The sequence below is a fragment of the Furipterus horrens genome, unplaced genomic scaffold (assembly GCF_987537825.1).
Source record: "Furipterus horrens unplaced genomic scaffold, mFurHor1.1.pri manual_scaffold_3, whole genome shotgun sequence".
NCBI classification, from domain to species: domain Eukaryota; kingdom Metazoa; phylum Chordata; class Mammalia; order Chiroptera; family Furipteridae; genus Furipterus; species Furipterus horrens.
The window spans coordinates 96,924,361-96,945,992 of NW_028327173.1; the positions used below are offsets into that span (position 1 = coordinate 96,924,361).

Below are 21,632 nucleotides of genomic sequence, written 5' to 3' on the forward strand. Positions count from 1 at the left end.
AATACATAATCACCAAGCCATTATTATATGAAATGCTTAAGGGACTTATTTAAGAAGAAGAAAAAGATCAAAACTATGAACATTAAAATGACAACAAACTCACAACTATCAACTATAGGATCTAAAAAATAAAATAAAAAACAAACTAAACAAACAACCAGAAAAAGAACAGAATCATAAGTATGGGGATTATTTGGAGGGTTATCAGCTGAGAGGACAAGGGGAGGGGGATGGGAAAGGGGAAATGGTGCAGAGATTAAGAAGCATAATTGGTAAGTATAAAATAGATAAGGGGATGTTAAGAATAGTATAGGAAACGGTGAAGCCAAAGAACTTACTTGCACAACCTATGGACATGAACTAAGGGCTGTGACATTGCTGGAGGGACGGGGGGGGGGGGGGGGGAGGGGATACTGGGAGGAGGGGAGCAAAGGGAAAAATAATATTGCGGCAACTGTAACAACATAATCAAGAAAATTTACTTAAAATAAAAATATATATTTAACATTTCCCAGGAACTCCTAGAATTGTCTGGGAATCAGCTGGTAGGGGTACTGAGTCAACAAGTTGTACTGTAATGCTGCTTCTGACCTCCTTTATAGTTAGAGGCTGATGAAATCTTGGGACATCAAGTTACCTAAATACATTTAATAAGTTGTACTTGGGTCGACTCTAATGATGGGTAGAGTATAAATTCCCAGAGCAAGCAAAAATTCATGTTATAGAAGGTTTATTACTGCCCGAATAGAAGATCATGACAATAAGACTTCTTAAATGTCTAGTAAGTTTCAGGTGTCTTAAAAGGCGCTAAATCAGGATGTACATGAGGATAAGTAGCCTGTAATGAGATGCAGTTAAGGAAGTGAAAATATAATCTGATCACAAGGAAACATTTCCTGGCCGTGAGAAAGGTAGGTATGCAGCATAATTTTATCAATGAAATAAAGGAAGCCCCAGTGCCCACAAGATGTTAAAGAAGGCTATGTTGAATCAGGTACCCAGGAAACATCTCAGCTCTGGCCCAGGTGCCTCTTAAAATCCTAACAATGAATTTGTACAAAAGATCAAAACCTGTTTTTTAAGGAAGAGGAAGGAGTTTCTCAGAGGAACACTGATTAATTTCATTGGAGGTAGACAAAATGAATATTGTTAAGAAACTTAGTCTGGTATATATAGCCATAGGACTATACATTTTCAGAAGTTTGTGACATATATTTAATCTGAAGTGCTAGACTTTTGAGAATGTTTCCTAAACCTTCAAAGGGGATTATTCCTTATAGGAGGCAAATATAAAGCAGGCAAATGAAAATATTAAAAAATGAATATACTCCATTCTTCTATACCCAGCACTACAATGAAATAATATACCATATATGAAAAAAATGACGTGTATACCTCTTTAACAGATCAACAGGTGACCTTCGTAGACACAGTTGAATACTGCTACACTAATTAAGATTGATGCTTATGGAAATGAAATTTTTTTTCTAGTATGGATTTGTTGGTGGGGGATTCTAGGAGTTGAATTTTCCCCATGAGAAATGCTTCAGGATCTGGATGGGACCTCTCCCAGAAGGAAGGACTCCTGAGAGTAGTCACTGTTCACTTTGAAGCCTTACCTACTTGGCATCCAAAGTGGCCGCCTTGCCACAGAGTCCTTTCTCCCAGTTGATGGAATGAACATGCCCTGTGGCCCCTTGCCCCATGGCCTCTGACACTAATTTAATGTTTTTAGCATACTCCCTTTTTCCTGGGCTGAATTCTAAGACTTAAAAGACTGCAATCTTTAAGCACAAATCACTCTTGAGAAGTATGAAGGGCTCCTGAGCTAAAAGCTTCCATTTAAAAAAAAACTTATTAGTATTACTAATAATGCTCAGTAACATAGCAGCTAACACTTGCTTAGCCCTTACCATGTGCAGGGTACTTACTGTTTTTCACCCATTTCTTTTAGTTCCCACAACAAAACTTTTAAGAAGCTATGGGAATATTCATTTTATAGGTGAAGAGACAGAAATATAAAGATATTAAAATACCTTCCCATAGTAAGTGGAAGGCACAGGATTTGATCCCAAGCAGCTTGACTCTAGAATCCCTCGGTTTATCCTCAACATTATGCTGGCTCCTATGGTGGCCAGTCTCTTCAGCCACACTTTATTTTCTTTGTCATGGGAAGGTGTTGCTTCTTCTCCCATCTTGAAATAAAATCCTCTCAATCTTACCTTCTCTACCATATGAGTGTAGCAAAAGACCTGAAAGGAGTTGTCTATACTCCACTTTAAAGTCTCTCCTCCATTTTTCTCTTGAACACTCTCACCCATTGGACTTTTTGTCCACATTTCTTTAAAGCACTCTGAACAGGGTCACCAGTCAGTCACCTTGACATTGTCATAACCAGTGTTTATTTTCCCATCTGTCCTCTGTCTTCCTACCTGACCAGCAGGTATGGTGATTAACAACTTCCCAGTTACGAAATTTCCAGACTTTCAGGATTCCTCCACAATCTTGTTTTCCTTCAGCCTCACGGCTTTCTCGGTTTTGATCATCATTACTGCTTCTTCCTCACTTGTTTGACTTCTAAACATCAGTGGATTCGGTTCTTGGACCATTTCTGTTTTCTTGCTCACTTCCTTCTCTTGGGAGTCTTAATCAGCCTCGGGACTTGAAATACCATCTACACATCAATGTTTCCCAAATATGTACTTTTCACCTAGACCCTCCTTAGGAGGCCAGGCTCACATACTGACTTTGACTTGAACACTTATCCTGTCTCATCATGGCTTAAATATTTCATAGTTATTAGTTCCCTAATATTTGGTCTATGTATCAAATGGAGAGACTTAAAATAACACAGTGTATCAAATAGAGAGACTTAAAATAACACAGTGTATCTGCGGGTAAGGTTAACACTTATATAAATTTGTTTTAATTTTGTAGGATTTTGTTTTTGCAGGGTTGATTTATTTGACTAAGGCAGTGGTTCTCAAGGAGGGCAGTTTGTCTCTCCAGGTAAAATTTGGCAAGGTCTGGAGACATTTTTGTATGTCATGATTGGGGAAGAGGATGCTATTAGCATCTAGTGGGTAAAAAACCAAGGATACTGCTAAGTAGTTTGCAATGCAGAGGACAGTCCCCATGAAAAAAGGAATTATGTAGCCCAAAATGTAAATAATGTCCAAGTTGAGTAACCCTAAAATGAGGATTTATAAATTTGAATGATCTGTCAGTAGAAAAAGAATTGAGCATTTGATGCAAGTAGTTTGAACCTTTCTCTTTGAAACACATGTATGAATAGCTGCTAAAAGGTGGTAGCTGTTCCTAACAAATTCATATTGTGAATGGTCCTCTTGTAAGCCTGAGATTCTTTTAAGCATGCCTGTTGGATTTTGAGTACCTGCAGTTAAGTAGTGTTGTTCTTGGCAGGACTTGATGAGCAAATGAAGTATGAGCTCTCTGATCTCAGTAGTCTGCTCAGGCAGCCATGACCTTCCCAGTGTCTCTTCTTTCTACACCCTGTCCACACTAAGCCATGGCCCAAGCAGTTCTCAGTGAGATGGCCAGAGATTACCACAAGGGGAAAATACAGGGCCTCAAGGCAAGAGGTTCACATGGGGTTCAGAGTAGTTGGAATGATTTCTGTTTTCCAATGAATATTGTCCAAACAGTTGTACTTTTAACTCCAAAAAACCTTTAAATCGACAGCTTTTGGGTGAAGTACTGGGCAATGGAGTAGAATTTTTATTAGAGAAATTGTGGTTACATCGCACATCAATATTTCTCTCCCTATCTTTCTCCATCCTTTCCCCTCTCTCTAGATATAAATAAAATCTTTTAAAAAGGTAATAGCACTGACAAAAGTAACGGAATTAATAACTCACATAGTGCAGAACCCTGTTTCCAATATTCTATCTGAAAGACCTTATTTATCCTTTGCTCAGATTGGATTTTAAAACTGAGGTCTATTTTCAGGTCCTGTTCCCAGGACAGACCCCTTAGTGCCACCCATGACCTGTGCTGTGAAGCTCCTTCTTCACCTGGACACTTCTTGGAGACTTAGCTTTTGAATTTAAATAATTATAATATTTTGTTCACATTTGCTATATAGCTTAAACAGAAATTCTGTTCTTTTAATACTATTAGCACTACAAAAACTCATGATCTCAATCTTTGAACTAACATTTGGACTAAAACCCTTCTTAATTGATCTCCTTCTTATGAATATACATTTACGTGAGTACTCTATTTTTCCTAGTTTAACAGGTTTACATTGACAGTAACCTATCATGTATGAGTCTGCATGCCTGCCTTTGGCTGTTTATTTAGATCTGTTCTTGATCTCAGAAATTTAAAATCAGAGAATTAAGGCTTAGTCATAAAAGAACTAAGAAATCTAAACTTTTCATTGAAGCTTAATTATAGATACCATTAACATTGTAATATAATAATTATAATAATAGCTGATATTTATTTAGAACTTTCTAATCATATTACCTAAATGTTCTCACTTAAATATTAAACCAACATGGTAAATACTGTTGTTATGCTTACTTACACACAAGAACATGTTGATATTCTTTACATGTCTGTAGTGATTTATATTCTACAATGTGGTGTTATATACATTAGTGTACCTTTGAGTTCGATGTGTTAAATATTTTATTGGTAGTTTACAGAGGAGACTAACTTCAGAGTTATTAAATGGTTTAAGCTATGATGGTAATTAACAGCTAGACTTCTGTCAGTTCATTGGCTAGCTTTTCAGTTTTTGGTCTTCTTTCTAGCTAGGGTCTTTTAATTTAAGGCTCTTGGAAACCAAGCATGTATTTAAAAATAATTATGGGAGTTCTCTTACCCACATGTGTTCTAATGCACAGCCACTTAAGTAACCTAATCTAAAAGGAGGGATACCTCCAGCATTGAACTGTGGGTTAGTGAAAACAGCATGAGATGGGGCAGGATAAGGGTCAGGCTTGGCTACTTGTCCTGACCCTGTGAAATCAGTCAGCTTCTCTTTGCCTCTCTTTCCTCACCTATACGTGTGGGATGGTTAGACAAAGTGACATCTTAGGTCTTAGCCCTCGCATATAGTAATTTTATATAGATCTCTCCTAGAAGAGAACCATATAAGGAGTAAAAATGAAGAGAGCAAAATTTTAAAAAATTATTTTAAGCCTCTCCTAAGAATTAACTAGTAAAACGTATGGTAGCAATACTAATTTAAAAAATTAATCTTGAAACAAGGAAAAGTTACATCACAAGACCAAAGAGAATAGTACTTAGGAACAAATTTAACAAAAGAAGGGCAAAACGTACTCTCTGGAAACTACTCAACATTACTGATAAATAGAAACAATCCTGTGTTCATCATTTGGAAGATATAATATTGTTAAAACAGCAGTATTCCCCATATTGATCTACAGATTCAACACAATCTCTCTAAAAAAAAAAATCCCAGTTGACTTTTTTGCAGAAATTAACAAGCTGATTGTTAAATTCACTTGGAAATTTAAGGTACTGAAAATAACTAAAAGAATCTTTAAAAAAGAACAAAGTCAGAAGACTCACACTTCTTGATTTTAAAATTTATGTTAAGCTGTAGTAATAAAAAAACTGGTTCTGTCAAAAAGATAGATACATAAATCAATGGAATAGAATTAAAATAAGAAATAAACCCACTTATTTACAGTTAATTGATTTTCAAAAAAAAGATGTCCACATTTCAAAGGGAGAAAAAATAACCTTTTCAACAGTGTTAGAACAACTGTACATACATATGAAAATGAATGAAATATGACCTTACACAAAAAAATTAACTAAAAATGGATGAAAGACCTAAACATAAGAACAAAATCAATAAAATTTATTTAAAAATATAGGAGAAAATCTTCATGATCTTGGGCTAGGCATGACCCTCTTGGATATGACATCTATAGCTCATACTACAAATAAGGAATTAGACAAATGGGACTTCATTAAAATTAAAAAAAAAAATTTGTGCATCAGAGACACCATCAAGAAAGTGAAAATATAACCAACACAAGAGAGAAGATATTTGTAAATTATATATCTGATAAAGGACTTGGATCCAGAATATATAAAGAACTCTTACAACTCAAATAACAAAAAAGACAAGTAACAGTCTAAAAATGGGCAAAGTATCCTAATAGACATTTCTCCAAAGAAGATAATCCAATGGCCAGTAAGCTCATGAAATATAGATGCTCAATATCATTAGTCATTAGAGAAATCAAATCGAAATCATTATAACATTTAGTAACCACTAGGATAACTATTGTCTAAAAGATAAACCACAACAAGTGAGTGTGTGGGGGGGTTGTGGAGAATTAAGAACCCAGTACATTGCTGGTGGGAATGTGAAATGGTGCAGCCACTTTGGAGAACAGTGTGGCAGTTCCTCAACAGATTAATCATAGAGTTGCCCTGTCACCCAGTAATTCTACCTTTAGATAGATACCCAAGAGAAATGAAAACATCCAAATAAAAACTTGTCCTTGAATGTGTATAGGAGCATTATTCACAATAGCCAAAACATGGAAACTACCCAAATGCCCATTTACTGATGAATAGGTAAAATGTGTTATTTTCACATAATAGAATGTTATTCAGCCATAAAGAAGTAATGAAGTACTGATTTATGTTGTAATGTAGATGAACCTTAAAAACATTATGCTAAGCGAGAGAAGCCAATTACGAAAGACCACATATTATTCTACTCACCCGAAGTGTTCAGAATTGGCAAATCTATAGTGACAAAAAGCAGATTAGTGGTTGCCTAAAGCAGAAGGGTTGGGGAAAATGGGAAGTGATTGCTAAACAATATGGATTTCTTTTTGGGGTGATGGAAATGTTCCAGAATTTATTGTAGTGATGGCTGCACCATACCTGAGTATATTAAAAGCCACTGAATTATACACTTTAAATGGATGAAATGTATGTTATGTGGATTATATCTCAATACCACTGTTAAAAATATAACATTGAAAAATAAATTTAGGGATTCCTGGCCAAGATGGAGTCCTAGACAGACACGCTGTGTCTCTCTCCACAACTAAGAAGGAATAAACTACCTCAAAACTAGAGACAACCAGAAGTTCCAGAAAATCAAGCTCCATGGAAGTACAACAAACCAAAATGTATAAAGAAGAAATATTCACCTAGACAGTAGGAAGGGTGGAGCTGGGATGAAGAGGACGCGGTGTGATGGTGACAGCAGCTGCGGCAACGGCAGGCTGGCAGAAAGCAGTCACACAGTTTTAAAAGTCAGGAGGGACACCTGGGCACTGCTCCCAGCATCAGATCAGACCATGTAGCTCACAGTTCCAGTGCTGGGGAAAATCAAGCCTCATTGTTTCTGACTGTGCAGACTAGTGGGGGTTGGGGCGGAGGAAGAAACTGCTAGTCTCTCAGCAGAGTCCATTTGTTTAAAGGATCCTAGAACATCCGCAGACCCACCCACTCTGGGAACAACAGCCAGGACAACAGCTAGAGAGGCACCAGTCCCATACGGAAGTGGGAGAAGTGCCTGGAAAAGGGGCGAGTGCTGAGCAAGCGGCATTGTTCCCTCTCAGACCCCTCCTTCACATACAGTGCCACAACATGGTGAAACAGGTCGCCCTGTACTGACAAATACCTAAGACTCCACCCTTACAACGTAACAGGTGTGACAGCTCTATCTAAGACACACAGGCAAACAAACAAAGGAGCCTATCAAGTTGAGGAGACAGAGAAGTATGGCCCAAAAGAGGGAACGGATCAAGGTACCAATGGGAGAACTAAGTGACGAGGAGATAGCTAACCTAACAGATGTAGAGTTCAAAACACTGGTGATGAAGCTGCTCACAGGCTTGACAGATATGCTTAAGTATGGCAAACACATAATGGAAGAAGCAAAGGCTATGCTAGATGAAACGAAGGAAAATTCACACAAAACCAATGGTGAAGGGAAGGAAATTGGGGTTCAAATCAATCATTTGGAACATAAGGAAGACAAAAACCATCAACCAGTACAGAATGAGGAAACAAGAATTGAAAAAAAAATGAGGAGAGGCTTAGGAATCTCTGGGACAACTTTAAATGTGCCAACATCTGAACCATAGGGGTGCCAGAAGGAGAAGAGGAAGAGCAAGAAATTGAAAGCTTATGTGAGAAAATAATGAAGGAAAACTCCCCAAATTTGGCAGAGGAAATAGGCATACAAATCCAGGAAGCACAGAGAGTCCAAAACAAGCTAGATCCAAAGAGGACCACAGCAAGACACATCATAATTAAAATGCCAAAGTTTCAGGATAAAGAGAGAATCTTAAAAGCAGCAAGAGAAAAGAAGAGAGTTACCTACAAAGGGGTACCAATAAGACTATCAGCTGATTTCTCAAAAGAAACTTCGCAGGCAAGAAGTGACTGGCAAGTATTCAAGGTGATGAAAAGCAAGGACCTACAACCAAGATTACTATTCAGCAAAACTATCATTTAGAATAGAAGGGCAGATAAAGTGCTTCCCAGACAAGATCGTCGTCGTCGGCAGCCGTCCGTCTCGAGAGACGATGGCGTAGCTTCTTGAGAGTCTTATCTGCACCGCCGAGAATGGCTGTGCAGTCCGACTCGGGAGTGACAATCCCTGCCGCACTTGTTACAGGTGAAGGCAGATGGCCGTTGTTGCTGCTGTTGACGCTGCTTCTGCCTCGATCTTTTCTGGACCGCCTCCTCGTTGCGCGCAGCCTCTGCACGTGACGTACCTTGCCTGACCGCGAGCCTCCAGGCTAGGCGGTCGTCTGCTTGAACTTCCCATGTGTTGAGATTGATGGAGCATTGTGTCATGTCCTTTTTGCAGATGTCTTTGAACCGCAGTTTTGGGCGCCCTGTCATCCTCTTGCCTTCTGCTAGCTCGCCGTAGAGGAGGTCTTTGGGGATACGGCCTGCATCCATTCTTTTGACATGGCCGAGCCACCTGAGGCGTCTCTCGCTAAGAACTGCATGCAAACTGCTCATGTTGGCTCGCTTCAGCACCTCGGTGTTGGGGACCTTATCCTGCCAGGCGACATGCAGGACGCGTCGCAGGCACCTCATGTGGAAGCTGTTGAGTTTCCTTTCGTGCCTTGCGTAGGTGGTCCACGTCTCGCTGCCATAGAGGAGAGTGCTGAGTACGCAGGCTTGGTAGATGCGCAGTCTGGTTTTCTCAGTGAGGCTGGAATTGTTCCACGCTCGCCGGTTCAGTCTGGCCATAACTGTGGCTGCCCTGGCGATTCTCCGGTTGACCTCCAAGTCGACTGACAGAGAGCTCGAGATGGTGGACCCGAGGTAAGTGAAGTCGTTGACAACCTCCAGGGTGTACCCGTCGATGGTGATGCATGGGGGAGTCCCCGTGCCTTGAGCCATAACATTCGTCTTCGTCAGGCTGATGGCTAGTCCGAACTCCTTGCATGCGTGGGAAAGGCAAGTGACTAGCTGCTGGAGTCCCTCTTCGGAATGTGATGTCAAAGCTGCGTCGTCGGCGAAGAGCATCTCACGGATGAGCACCTCTTTGACTTTGTTCTTGGCTCGTAGACGGGCCAGGTTGTAGAGCTTGCCATCGGATCTGGTGTGAATGAAGACACCCTCGTTGCAGTCCTTAAAGGCGTATTGGAGGAGCATGGAGAAGAAGATTCCGAACAGCGTAGGCGCGAGGACGCAGCCCTGCTTTACTCCGCTGCTGACTGGGAAGGCCTCAGGGGTTGCGCCGTTGTAGGACACCGTGCTGTGCATGTTGTCGTGAAAGGACATGACCACAGCAAGCAGATATGGTGGACAGCCAATCTTCCGTAGCAAGCTGAAGAGACCGCTTCGACTGACCAGATCAAACGCCTTCGTAAGGTCGATAAAGGTGAGGTAGAGTGGTTTATGCTGCTCGTGACACTTCTTCTGCAGCTGGCGTAGGGAGAAGATCATGTCCACTGTTGAACGGCCAGCTCTGAAGCCACACTGGGACTCTGGGTAGACGCGGGAAGCAAGGGTCTGCAGGCGGGCAAGAGCGACCCGGGCGAATACTTTGCCGACGACGCTGAGGAGAGAGATGCCCCGGTAGTTGTTGCAGTCGCTGCGGTCTCCTTTGTTCTTGTACATGGTGATAATGTTGGCGTCTCTCATATCCTGGGGGATGTAACCCTCCTTCCAGCAGCGACAGAGTAGATGGTGGAGCGGCTGTAGCAGGACTGGTTTCCCGCTCTTTAGGATTTCTGGAGGGATTCCGTCGCTTCCTGGTGCTTTCCCGCAAGCGAGGCGGTCGATGGCTTTGCTGAGCTCTGCCGCAGTAGGTGGGGTGTCTAGCTCCTCCATGACTGGTAGGTCTGGGATGGCGTCAAGAGCAGTGTCTGTTACGGTGTTCTTCGTTGCGTACAGCTCGAGGTAGTGCTCGGTCCACCGCCGCATTTGCTGTTCCTGGTCAGTGATGACCTCACCTGTCTTGGACTTAAGGGGGGCGATCTTGGAGGGGATTGATTGGGCCTGTTGCCTTCTTGATACCCTCATACATTCCTTGTGCGTTGCCTATATCGGCGGCTTCCTGAATGCTTCTGCACAGGTTTAGCCAATAGGTGTTGGCACAGTGGCGGGCGGTCTTCTGGACTTTGTTCCTGGCAGCCCGTAGAGCTTGAAGTGTACTGGGAGTGGGCGTGGCCTTGTAAGCCAGTAGGGCCTTCCTCTTAGCCTCAATCACGGGTTCCATTTCTTCCCAGTGAGCCTCATACCAGTCAGCGTTCTTCCGCTCTTTCTTCCCGTAAGCAATAATGGCGGACAAGATACAGCTAAAGGATTTCATCATCACCAAGCTATTATATGAAATGTCAAAGGGACTTACTTAAGAAAAAGAAGATCAAAATTATGACCACTAAAATGACAACAAACTCTCAACTATCAACAACTGAATCTAAAAAGAAAAACAAAATCCAACTAAGCAAACCAGAATAGGAACAGAAGCATAGGTATGGGGATCATTTGCAGGGTTATCACCTGGGAGGGGGAGGGGGAAGAAATGGGGAAATAGTTCAGGCATTAAGAAGCATAATTGGTTGCTACAAAAGAGACAGGGGGAAGTTAAGAATGATATAGGAAAGGATGAAGCGAGAGAACTTATTTGCACTATCCATGAACATGAACTAAGAGGGTTAGGATTGCTGGAGGGAAGGAGGGGTACTGGGCAGAGGGGAGGAAAGGGGAAAAAACAGGGACTACTAAAACAAATAATCAATAAAATATACTTAAAAAATAAATTTAAATGACTACAAGTTTCAAATAAATTTGACTAGTTATCCAGGATAACTTTTGGATCCAGATTAAGAAAGACTCCAGAACTCCTAGTATGGCATTATAAATTCTGGTAAGATGACAACCTGGGCTTTATAGTCACATTGACACAGATTTGAACCCTGTTTTAGAATAGACAATTTACATAGCTTCTCTGAATCTCAGCTTCTTTATCTACAAAATGAGGGTAATAATAATTCTTAGCTGTGTGTTGCTCTGAAAAATTAAATGATATTCTGCCTTTAAAGAGGTTAGTGCAGTGTTTCTCAAGCTTGTGGTCATCACTAGGTGTAGTAAGAGCTTAAAGAAAAAGGCTTGCTGAAAGGCTCCACCCTGTGTTTGCCTGTGCTGTTCCTTCTACCTGGATTATTGTCCCTGTCTCACAATTTAATTAATCTCTTCATGACCTCGTGAGGAAACTCATTCAGGCTTCTTTTTTGGTAGGTGTCTCTTGACCACATGCAGCAGTGGTGTTACAAGCCCTGTTTCTGTCCTTGCAAAGCTATTATTTCATTTCGGGCAGCACTGATTTATCTGTCTGTCTTACCGTCTTGTGTTGCTTGAGAGTAGGGGCTGCTGTTTCACTCCTGGATCCCCCAGCTTAATGCTCAGTGTTTGATAGGTACTCAGTTAATACTGGTTGAAAGAATGAACAGTGAGGTTATAGGGCCTAAGTAGACTGTTTAAACTTCTTATGCTTTGACTTGACTCCTAAATATTAGTTTGCTGGTAAGTAGAATAATCTGAACTATTTTGTGGTGGGAACTTGTAATGATTTGGCATCACAGATTTATAGATATCTAGTATACTTTGGTATGATAATATAGTCCATCCATTAAAATAGAAAGAGAGAGCTCTGGCTCAGTTACTTTGAGCGCCATCCTGTACACCAAAAGGTTATGGGTTCAATTTCCAGTCAGGGCACATACTGAGGTTGTGGGGTCCCATCCCCAGTCGGGGCACATGTACAGGGGGCAACCAATCAATGTCTCTCTCTCTCTTCCTTACTCCCTCTAAAATCAATAAACATATCCTGGGGTGACGATTTAAAAAAAAATAGACATAAAGAAACCTAAATTTAACTATAAATTAAATTGTTATAATCAATAGAAAATAAATATTGCTAATTGGTAATAGATTGGAATGGATTACACCTAATAAATATATCTTCATTTGAAAGCTTCTTTTCGAAGGAGCTCTGTGTGTTTTATAAACTATTGTGGAAAGTTGAAACTTGGGATTTCTTAAAGTACTCTTTTAACTGCTAGGAGGAACTGAAAATGTGAATTTCCATGGAAGTCCCATTTTCATTTTTAATGACATGGCATTGCTTTAAATGTATATATTGTGTGTAGTAAGTGAGTCTAGTATATGTTTGAACTTGCACTGGGCCATATTCTTACCAAAATTTAGTAACCTATTTAGAAAAATTCCCCTTATTCCTGTGCCAATTTCTCCAGAAGCCAAAAGTTTTCATCACAGTACCTTCCTGCTTCATCTGCAAAGGAACAAAGATAAAGTTATTGATAATTTATGATAGTAATCTATCTAAACTGTGTGAAATCATTATTGACTAGTTCATATATGTGTTATTACCTTGAGAATACTTGATGTTTTGTGATCACTTTACCTAAATATAGGGGCATGGATAAAATGGTCTCAGCAGTGTCATTGAATTTTGTCCTTTTTCTTGTGATCTTTTAAAAGTAGGTAGCGGTTTATATTAAAGACCAGATAACATTAAAATAATTTTGTTACTTTCTTAAATATATGACACCTTTCATTCATTCATTTCAGAATATTAATAAAGAATTTAGGAACCCATTCCTGTAGATAATTTAAATGTAATTGGAAGGTAGCACTGCAGTAAGTGTAGTACAGAGAAACTTTTGATTTAGAATTTTAGCCTATTTTATAATTTGATGGCTATGCAAGTCTCTAAATATAAGCGATCTCGACCCTTGTTGACAACTCAAATGCATTCCTTGTTTGTGACTTTCAACTAGTTATACACTCTGTGAGCTCAGTTACTTTCCTCTCTCTCTCCTTGGGAGCACCAAAATGGCTTTATCAATAGGAATATGTGATGTTTCAGAGAAGGAAAACTCTGACTCCAAAAAACCTCCGCTGCCTTGCGGCATACCTCTTCAGGGGAAAGGCTAAGGGAGTAAACCCCGACAGAAAATCCGGAGCCGGAGTCCCTAAGGCGGTTTGACGTTGTAGTCAACACCGGCAACTCCTGCGGCGCACCTGAAGCCAAGCTGTATTGACTCCGTCTTTCCCTTGGACCCTTCAGCTGCGAAGAGAGGGGGTGTCTGCTGCATGGGCAACAGCAGACCCTCCATATCACCCTGCCCAGGCTCTGTAGCTTCAGCTTCACTGGAGAGGACACTCCAGTGTCATCGCAAGATGTCGATTCAACACGGGAGGAGACAGATACCGTGTCACTCCCGAGTCGGACTGCACAACCATTCTCGGCGGTGCAGATAGACTCTTAAGAAGCTACACCATCGTCTCTCGAGACGGACGGCTGCCGACGATGTGATGTTTATATTTTTAAAAAATCGGGGTGGTCTTAGATGTCTTATCTTCCATTCTGGCACTTCCCTTTATACAACCCTTTTGAATTTTCTGTTTAAAAACTGGCATTATGATAGCTTTTCTTTGGACTAATGCCTAAGTTACGTATTGCAGCAACAAATTAGGAATGTTAAGATATAAGTCCCCCAAAGAAAAATGTTTGTTAGAAAGTAGAGCTGATGTGACACTTAGAATTAGAGCTTCTTAACTGGTATAAATGACAATTAATGATCCTTTTCTTTTCCTTTTTTCTTTTTTAAAAATTATTATTTCAAAGAAGTCTGGGGAGAGGGGAGAGTGAAAGGGATGCCCAGAGGCTGAGTTTGGGTTTGGTTCACCAAACTGTTAGATGTCAAATACTCTACTGATAATACATCTTTTGTCTCTTTTTAGGAGCTAATTTTGTTACTCGAAAAATTAGCCGGTCAGTAGCTAAAATTTTCCTTGGACAACTAGAATGTTTCAGCTTGGGAAATCTGGATGCCAAACGAGATTGGGGCCATGCCAAGGACTATGTAGAGGTAGGAACTAATTCATGTTCTTAAAAATTTCTGTTTCAGTTGGTGTTTTAAATGCCAGGCCTCTAGTGGTAGAGGTGGTAGCATACAAAATTTTGTTAATGCAGGTATATTTAAACTTATATTGTTTTCAATTTAAGGCCCTTTGATTCAGCAGTACATGTAGATTATACTAAATGTTATTTGAATGAGGGATCCTTAAAAAAAAATTGTTTTGCCTGATGGATGGAAAAAGAGTTTGAATGGTGTCCTTCACTTTCTAAAGATTTTTTTTCAGTTCCGATTTTTTGCACTTTCTCCCTCCTCCCTGCCCAATACATAAACAACTAACTGTTTCTTAGATCTTCGAAAAATACTGCCTAATTTCAATTTGTATAGTGTAAGACCTTCACATTTACATTATACTACTAAATTACTCTTAAGAGTAATATTCTTGTAGAGCTTTTGGTTTCTGCTGCTTAAGAGTCTGTTTATTGCCCTATACATTTCTTAAAGTGTGGCTTTGCATGCCAATGTACTTTGTACATTGAATAAAGAGATAGAGATGTTATTGATGCTATTACAGAATAATGGATGTAGTTAAAGGGAAATTAAAATTTTCACTCTTGAGATTTATATACTACACATTAAATTTTGGTTTGAGTTACAAATAGAAGTAGTGTAATTTTCCTTTAAATAAATTGTTACATTTTACCTTGGCCTAAATAGTATGCTTTCAGATATCTATAGTGGTTGGGTGGCCAGACATGAATGAGCAGATTTAGTGACATTGTCATTTTCCCTGGAGCCTGTTTGTCCTTGTTTAGGTGCTCACAGATTTCCTGTGCTCAGGAGACTATTTCTGTCCTTGGTGATTCTTTTCTGGCAAACCGGATCTGGCTTCCTTGCTCATTGATTCAAAAAGAAACTTGAATATTTACAAAAGAAAACATACAAGTAGTTCACTTGCTAAAACAGAGGTTAGCTTAGGCATTTGTTACTATTTTTGTTCATAACAATTAAAAATGTGTATTTGAACACCTATTACTGATTATATTATGGACAAAAAAATAGTTCTTATTTAAAATTTTGAACATCACATTATATATGTTCAATATTTAATACTTAAATTTGATATTTAATACTTAAAGTTGAAAATTAAAAAATATTTAGATATGTTCTTCTGAGCTTTAATTACAAAGAATCACTTAATGACATTATTTAGATTATATTTTAGGAATGTTACATTAAAAAATATGTAAGGCCACACTTACAGAAATTGTAAGTGGGAGAAAGGAGATGTTAGCAGAAGCTGAAACTTTCTTTTGTCTAACGTATATGGCCTTACCTACTTAAAAATACGAGGCAAGATTTATAAAAATATATTATTTCTTCAATAATATCATTTAGATGTATAGCCTTTTAGCTATCTGAATATACTTTGAGTTTTACAGGAGGCTTTTTTGATGTCCCTCCTATCCAAACTCTTGTTCTCTAAATTCAGGAACCAAATAGATCAAGTTTCATCCTATTTTTTAAAATATTTTTGCACTGGGGTAAAGAAAACGTTTGAATTGGGACTCAGAAATAGATTTTGATAAGGAGAGAAACATCAAAATTTTAATAATGCTTATTACTGGTTATGTTTATTTTCTTCCTTATACTTGTATATTTTCCAAATATTTGAAGTGAATATCTATATACTTTTTTAAATCAGGAAACAAAATAAATAACGTTATAAAAATAGCCCAAATTATCTACCAAAAATGCATGAGACTGTTAAATAAATATGTAAGTAAAAAGAAAGTTTTTCTGAGCTTAGTGGATCTTGAAGAAGGACCCTGCTATTATTTCACTATCACTGTTTCTGAGTATAGCTCAAAAATTGGTACAAAGAATCCACATTTGTATTCGTTTAAAATAAAAGTACTTTAGAAATATTTTGGCTCAGAGACTTCAAAAAGTTCTTCCCAAATGATGTCATTTTGAAGATTCCTGGACAAGATGGTGTAAGTACAGCATACCCAGAAGCCAAAACATTCATGTCAGAGCAAGATGTTCTGACCTTTCAGTAAAATACAAAATTTTCAAATTTTACAGAATACACATACAAAATTAAGTCATTCTCACTGGCATTCAAGACCTGATTTGTTCCACAATACAAGTAGGTTTTAAAGATCCCCATGGAGTTCTGACACTAACACATCTAAGAAGCATTTTATAGTTATCTTTTATGGGTTCTTGATTTCTAAAAAAGTGTCATTAAGTAAGAAGTCATAGTTTGCTATCTCCATTTTAAGAAATATTACCACCCCTTGCAATTTTAAATGTATTAAAATAAGATACTTCACAGACTTAAGACTAAAAGTAAATATTGCCAAAATTAAAATTAAAAAGCATAAGAATAATAAAGAGAACCATTGTTTGTTTAAAATAGGTCTGCATCCTGGTACTGTAATTAGCTTCAGAATAAGGCAGCCTTGGTAAGCACAGATCAAACAACTTGTTACTAGCATCTCATCTCTACACATTGTAACATGTATACTCCTTTTCTTTTTACACAAACACAGTGTTTTGGTAAACCTTTAGATTAAGTGACTTATAATTTTTTACTTATGAATTAATTTCCATGATGAAGAGCAGAGAGCATTTAACAAATGGGGTGTAGGTGATCTCAGCTGTGTCAGTGATTTGCTCCTCAGCCTTAGACAGGTTTTATATCTAAATATACGCATCTGTGAAAAGGATATAATAATAACCCTGTAAAAAAATAGCATTAATGTGCTGTACATAACATGATTAGAATCTACCTCTGCCTTGTAAACATTTTTGCAACAATTTATACAAAGCCACTTCCTGTTGCTGAGTCAGGATCATTAACATACATTTATAGTCTTGTTTCCAAGATCAAAATGATTTTTAAATTATTTGCGTGGGTAAGAGGTACTTCAATTTGAAATGCAAAATAAAAGGACTATATTAAATTATATTTTAGAATAAACAAGTTAAATGCAGTATTTTATTGTAAATAATTTAAACATCCAGAATAGTTGAATGAGTTTTACCATAAACATCCATATATCCACAAACCAGATTTTATAACTAACATTCTTGTTGCATTTTGAGAAAAAAAAATAGTATTTAAAATTTGCTGTAATGCTAATGGCTCAGAGCTATAAATACTCAATTTATATAAACACAGGTTATCAAAAATTAGCATTCCTTAAGGGGTATAGTTGCTTGGCAATTCAAACTTTTGAAATATTTTTATCTTTTTATATAATTGTGATACCACACAACCTGTCTCCCTCCACATACATTGAAGCAACTCTGCGTATTCATGAGAACATAGTGAGGGCTGTATAACACATTCAAGTCAATTTTTGTCATATGAGTATTTACCAGTAGTGCCTGAACATTACTCTTGGGTGACATTGGTCCTTCAACATGTCTTCTGCTGAGTACTTACCATGGTCATTGTTCTAGTTGCTACAAATGGTAGTATTCTAAACTTTGTCCAAAGTCAAATAGCCCTGCAAAATGCCATATTGCACAAAGGTGAGCTGATTTCTTTAGTGTAAGACTAGCTTTTCAAAACTTATGATATGTGAATGTGCAGTATGGCCTGCTAAGGTTAATAAAGGGTTTCTAAACTTACTTAACCTTTCTGCCATTGTAATAAAAAATAAGTGTTGACATCTAGCATTACAGAATTGGGAAGTGGCACCATATGTTCAAATAAAATGAATGGTAATCATTTGGTTTACAAGGTCCCACCATGATTCCATCATGATAAAACTAGCTGTAACACAGCTATAGCCAAAAAATATTGATAAGAACTGGGCTGGGAGTATCTTTAAGCATTTACCACTAACAAGATGGTCCCTTGCTCTTGGGATGTGCAGGTAAATCAAGTGACCTAACTCTTGAGCCCTTTTAAGCACTTAGTAAAAACTCATTACTGCCAACAACTGACTATACAGATGCTCTTCAAGAGTTCTAATGCAGTCCAGGGTACATTCAAATTGTTGGGTGAGGATGGAGATTCGTCTGAATTTTAATATTACCTTTCCCCACACACCTTTTTCTTTCCTCTCTTTTTTTGGGGGGTGGGATGGGCCGGGGGGCAAGAGCACAGATTAATAACAAAAAGCTACTTTTAGAAATAAAAATAATAATTGCCAAATGTTGAACGTTGGGTATTTATTATGTGCCAGAAACTTTACTAAGGACTTTATATACATTATTTTATATAATACGTGTAACAATCCTGAAAGATAGAGAGTGTATCTTCATTTTATGGAAGAAGGGACTGAGGGTAAGAGGTCAGATAACATATTCACCCCAAACCATGACCAGTTGAGGTGAATGAAGCCAGAACTCCAACCCTGGCCCAATACCTAAAGCCATACTAATAACCACCCATTTTTAGTGAAGTGAGAGGAATAGGGACATTAGCATTGGGAGCTTGGTAACTTTCCATTTTGCAGAGGGACAAAAAATTAAGCTTCTCTCACTTTTCTCTTTCTACCATATATAATCCATGGGGAAAGACAAATATCTGGAAGAGAGTGGCTGAGACAGCCATCAGATTTCTCTGAACCCATTATGTTGGCTGTATGAGGCAACAATGCAAAGGGTGTGTTGAGGAAAATGGATAGCTAGGGGTTTCCTCCTCCCCTTCCCTGCCCCACCCCTCTCTCTCCCAACCCTCACCCGCCAGTCCATTGGCTTCTAAATATGTTAACCTTTATTCCAGCTTTCAGTTCTTAGCTGATAACAGAGACCTTGGGGAAAATGGGGAGCCTGTGACAGTGGGGATATAGACTGTTGACAGGGTTGGGGAGAACTGACCATTGTTTCTCAATCCTTTCTCATCTAGTCTCTTGTAGTCTGCTGTTAGCATTTTGCATCCTGTGATAATTTGCACAAACTTGGAGAGAAAGGGTACCATTTAAACATTTGGGAATTTATTTAAAGGAAAGCTTGCTTGTTGCAACATCAGCAACAAACCTTTTCTTTTTCATATTTAAGAGACTAATTTGATTTCTTAATGTGTTTGAGTTCTCTAACGTATTAATGGTACCAGAAGTCATTCTTCAGTAAGGCCTCACCTAAGAGAAAGGCAGAAAGTCATAGTTGCCTATTTTCTCTGGCCAGGTATTGATCCCTTGGAGTGGTCATGCCTCCAATTCCCAGAAACTGTAGGCCCTGTTTAAATTGTTGTTTTAATAAATGAAACCTGCACCATCCATATTTCTAGAATGGATTACTCATCAAATTTCCATCCACACATAATTTAGAAACATAGAGATGGTTGCATTTTTAAGTCATACTTTCAGTTGAATTTTAAAAATATAAACGTGAGCATCTGACATTAAATTAGAAAAGTGGTTCTAGGTAAATGTATGTAAGTATATGTATGTGGATATTCAGTAGATCTAGGCATATGGAAACGGATTATGAAACTTTGTGTAAATGCCATTTATTTTCTAATGGCTGGCAATTAACCACATTAAGGTAGAAGCTTGTACTCCACCCTTTACTCCCTTTGATGCCAAGTGTCATCATACTATTGTGGATCACAAAATGACTGCTTGTACCTAAGAAAGTATGGTTCTTTTCCTGAAAATCAAAGTCCTTGGAAAACAGTGCAAAAAGCTTTCTTTTTTCCTCTTAGATTATTATGCTCATTCCCTTACATTTGAAGTGTACCATATGATTCCTTAAGCTTTCTCCTTCTACCCCCAGCTAAAGTGGCTATATAATATTAATAACAAGACTCTACATATGATATAGATGTAATTACCTCATAAAATATGACATCGCCTAACTTTAATGATTATTTCGCCTATAGAAATATATATTTTAATATTAAATTCTTCATTTGTACACTAATGTACCCTGGAAAGGACAAAAAAAAAACTTGTGATCAAAGTAATCTTTCTCTTATTTTCATTTAACCCATGCCCATGAACAGCAGAAAATAGTATCTATCTCTTGTCAAAATCCTCATTTTAAAATTTATTATAAAGTACTTTTTGGCTTTATTCTACTTCTAATTGCTTTGTTGCAAGAAATTCTTTACTAAAATTACATGTTTTGTCCTCACAGAGCCTTGGCTTTGTGGCCCTGCTCTGTAACTTTCTCATACCCAGTGAGTGCTCCTTGCTGCTCTCTCTGGAGCCCAGGCCCCAGGTTCCCCAGCTTGGCCATGGGGTCCCTTTTAACACAAACATGTTCCAAAGCCACAAAGCAAAAAACCTTTTCCAAATAGAGTGTTCCCTAAACCAAAGATACAGATTTTATTTTCTTCTCCTATTTACTCTGTGCTAGAAAACATCTGCTTATTTTCTGCCCTGGAATCATTGCAGGGAAGTCTTAAGGAGTCTCCTCATTCTTTCTTTTAGGCAAAGAAACAAAATTGATCCCCTCTATGAGTACTGGGTCATTTGCATTTGTAAAATCTGTACTTTCTTTTTCTACCTATGGACTTGAGTATTAAAGCTTGCAAACTGAGGCTTTGTAGAACAGTTAGATCTGAACTTGCAGAGAGCTCTCTGATGGGTACCTTGACCTGCCACACTGATTGTCTGCTCTCCCAGGGCAGTCAGTGGCTGTGAGACCAAGAGACAGACACCTGCAGGAGAAGGCAGTCTTTGGACTCCTGTTTGGAATTGATATTGTGCAGGAATAAAATGTTTAATACTTTGACTTGCTAGTTAAATAGATTTAAAGTAAGTCATTGACTTGGTTTCTTGTTCTTTACTCTATCTCTTTGTAGCGAAAGAATATTCAAAAGCCACTATTCTCTTGGCACCAAATTTCCAAGGTGTTTCCTGTGTAGCTTTTAGAGTTGCTCCAGAAATTGTGGATTTAACATGCATGCAAGCTAAACATGCTTCAATGGATGAATTTAGGGTACTATTAAGTGAAGATCCCCTTTTCATTTTAGAAAAGAAAACGATAGACTTGGGCTTCCACAAAGCTTAGTTATTAATTCACAAGTGCAATTTTACAGAAGCAGAATTGCATAAGGGTGGAATCAATAAACCACTTGCTACATTGTCTTTGCAATGTTGATTTAAGCCTCAAATGGAAATTATTAGTACAGTTCCTAAAGAAAGAGATGAAATTACTTCTTAGTACAGCTTCCCCAGCAAAATGTTTGAGATCATTTTTGCTAACTTTTGTCATTATAAAGAGAGTGGTTGGGCTTAAATAGTTGTTGCTCATTACTTTCTGCATAATTTAAGTAGA

General features: G+C 38.3%; 1 protein-coding gene across 2 annotated transcripts in view; it reads left to right on the forward strand.

Annotated features, from left to right (window-relative positions):
- The window catches only part of GMDS (GDP-mannose 4,6-dehydratase), a 747,100-nt gene that overhangs the window by 321,488 nt on the left and 403,980 nt on the right, over positions 1–21,632 (forward strand). For both annotated transcript variants that reach the window (XM_090269914.1, XM_090269913.1), the window contains exon 7: positions 14,269–14,396. In XM_090269914.1, coding sequence (XP_090126040.1) covers positions 14,269–14,396 — 128 coding nt within the window. The remainder of the gene's footprint in view (positions 1–14,268; positions 14,397–21,632) is intronic.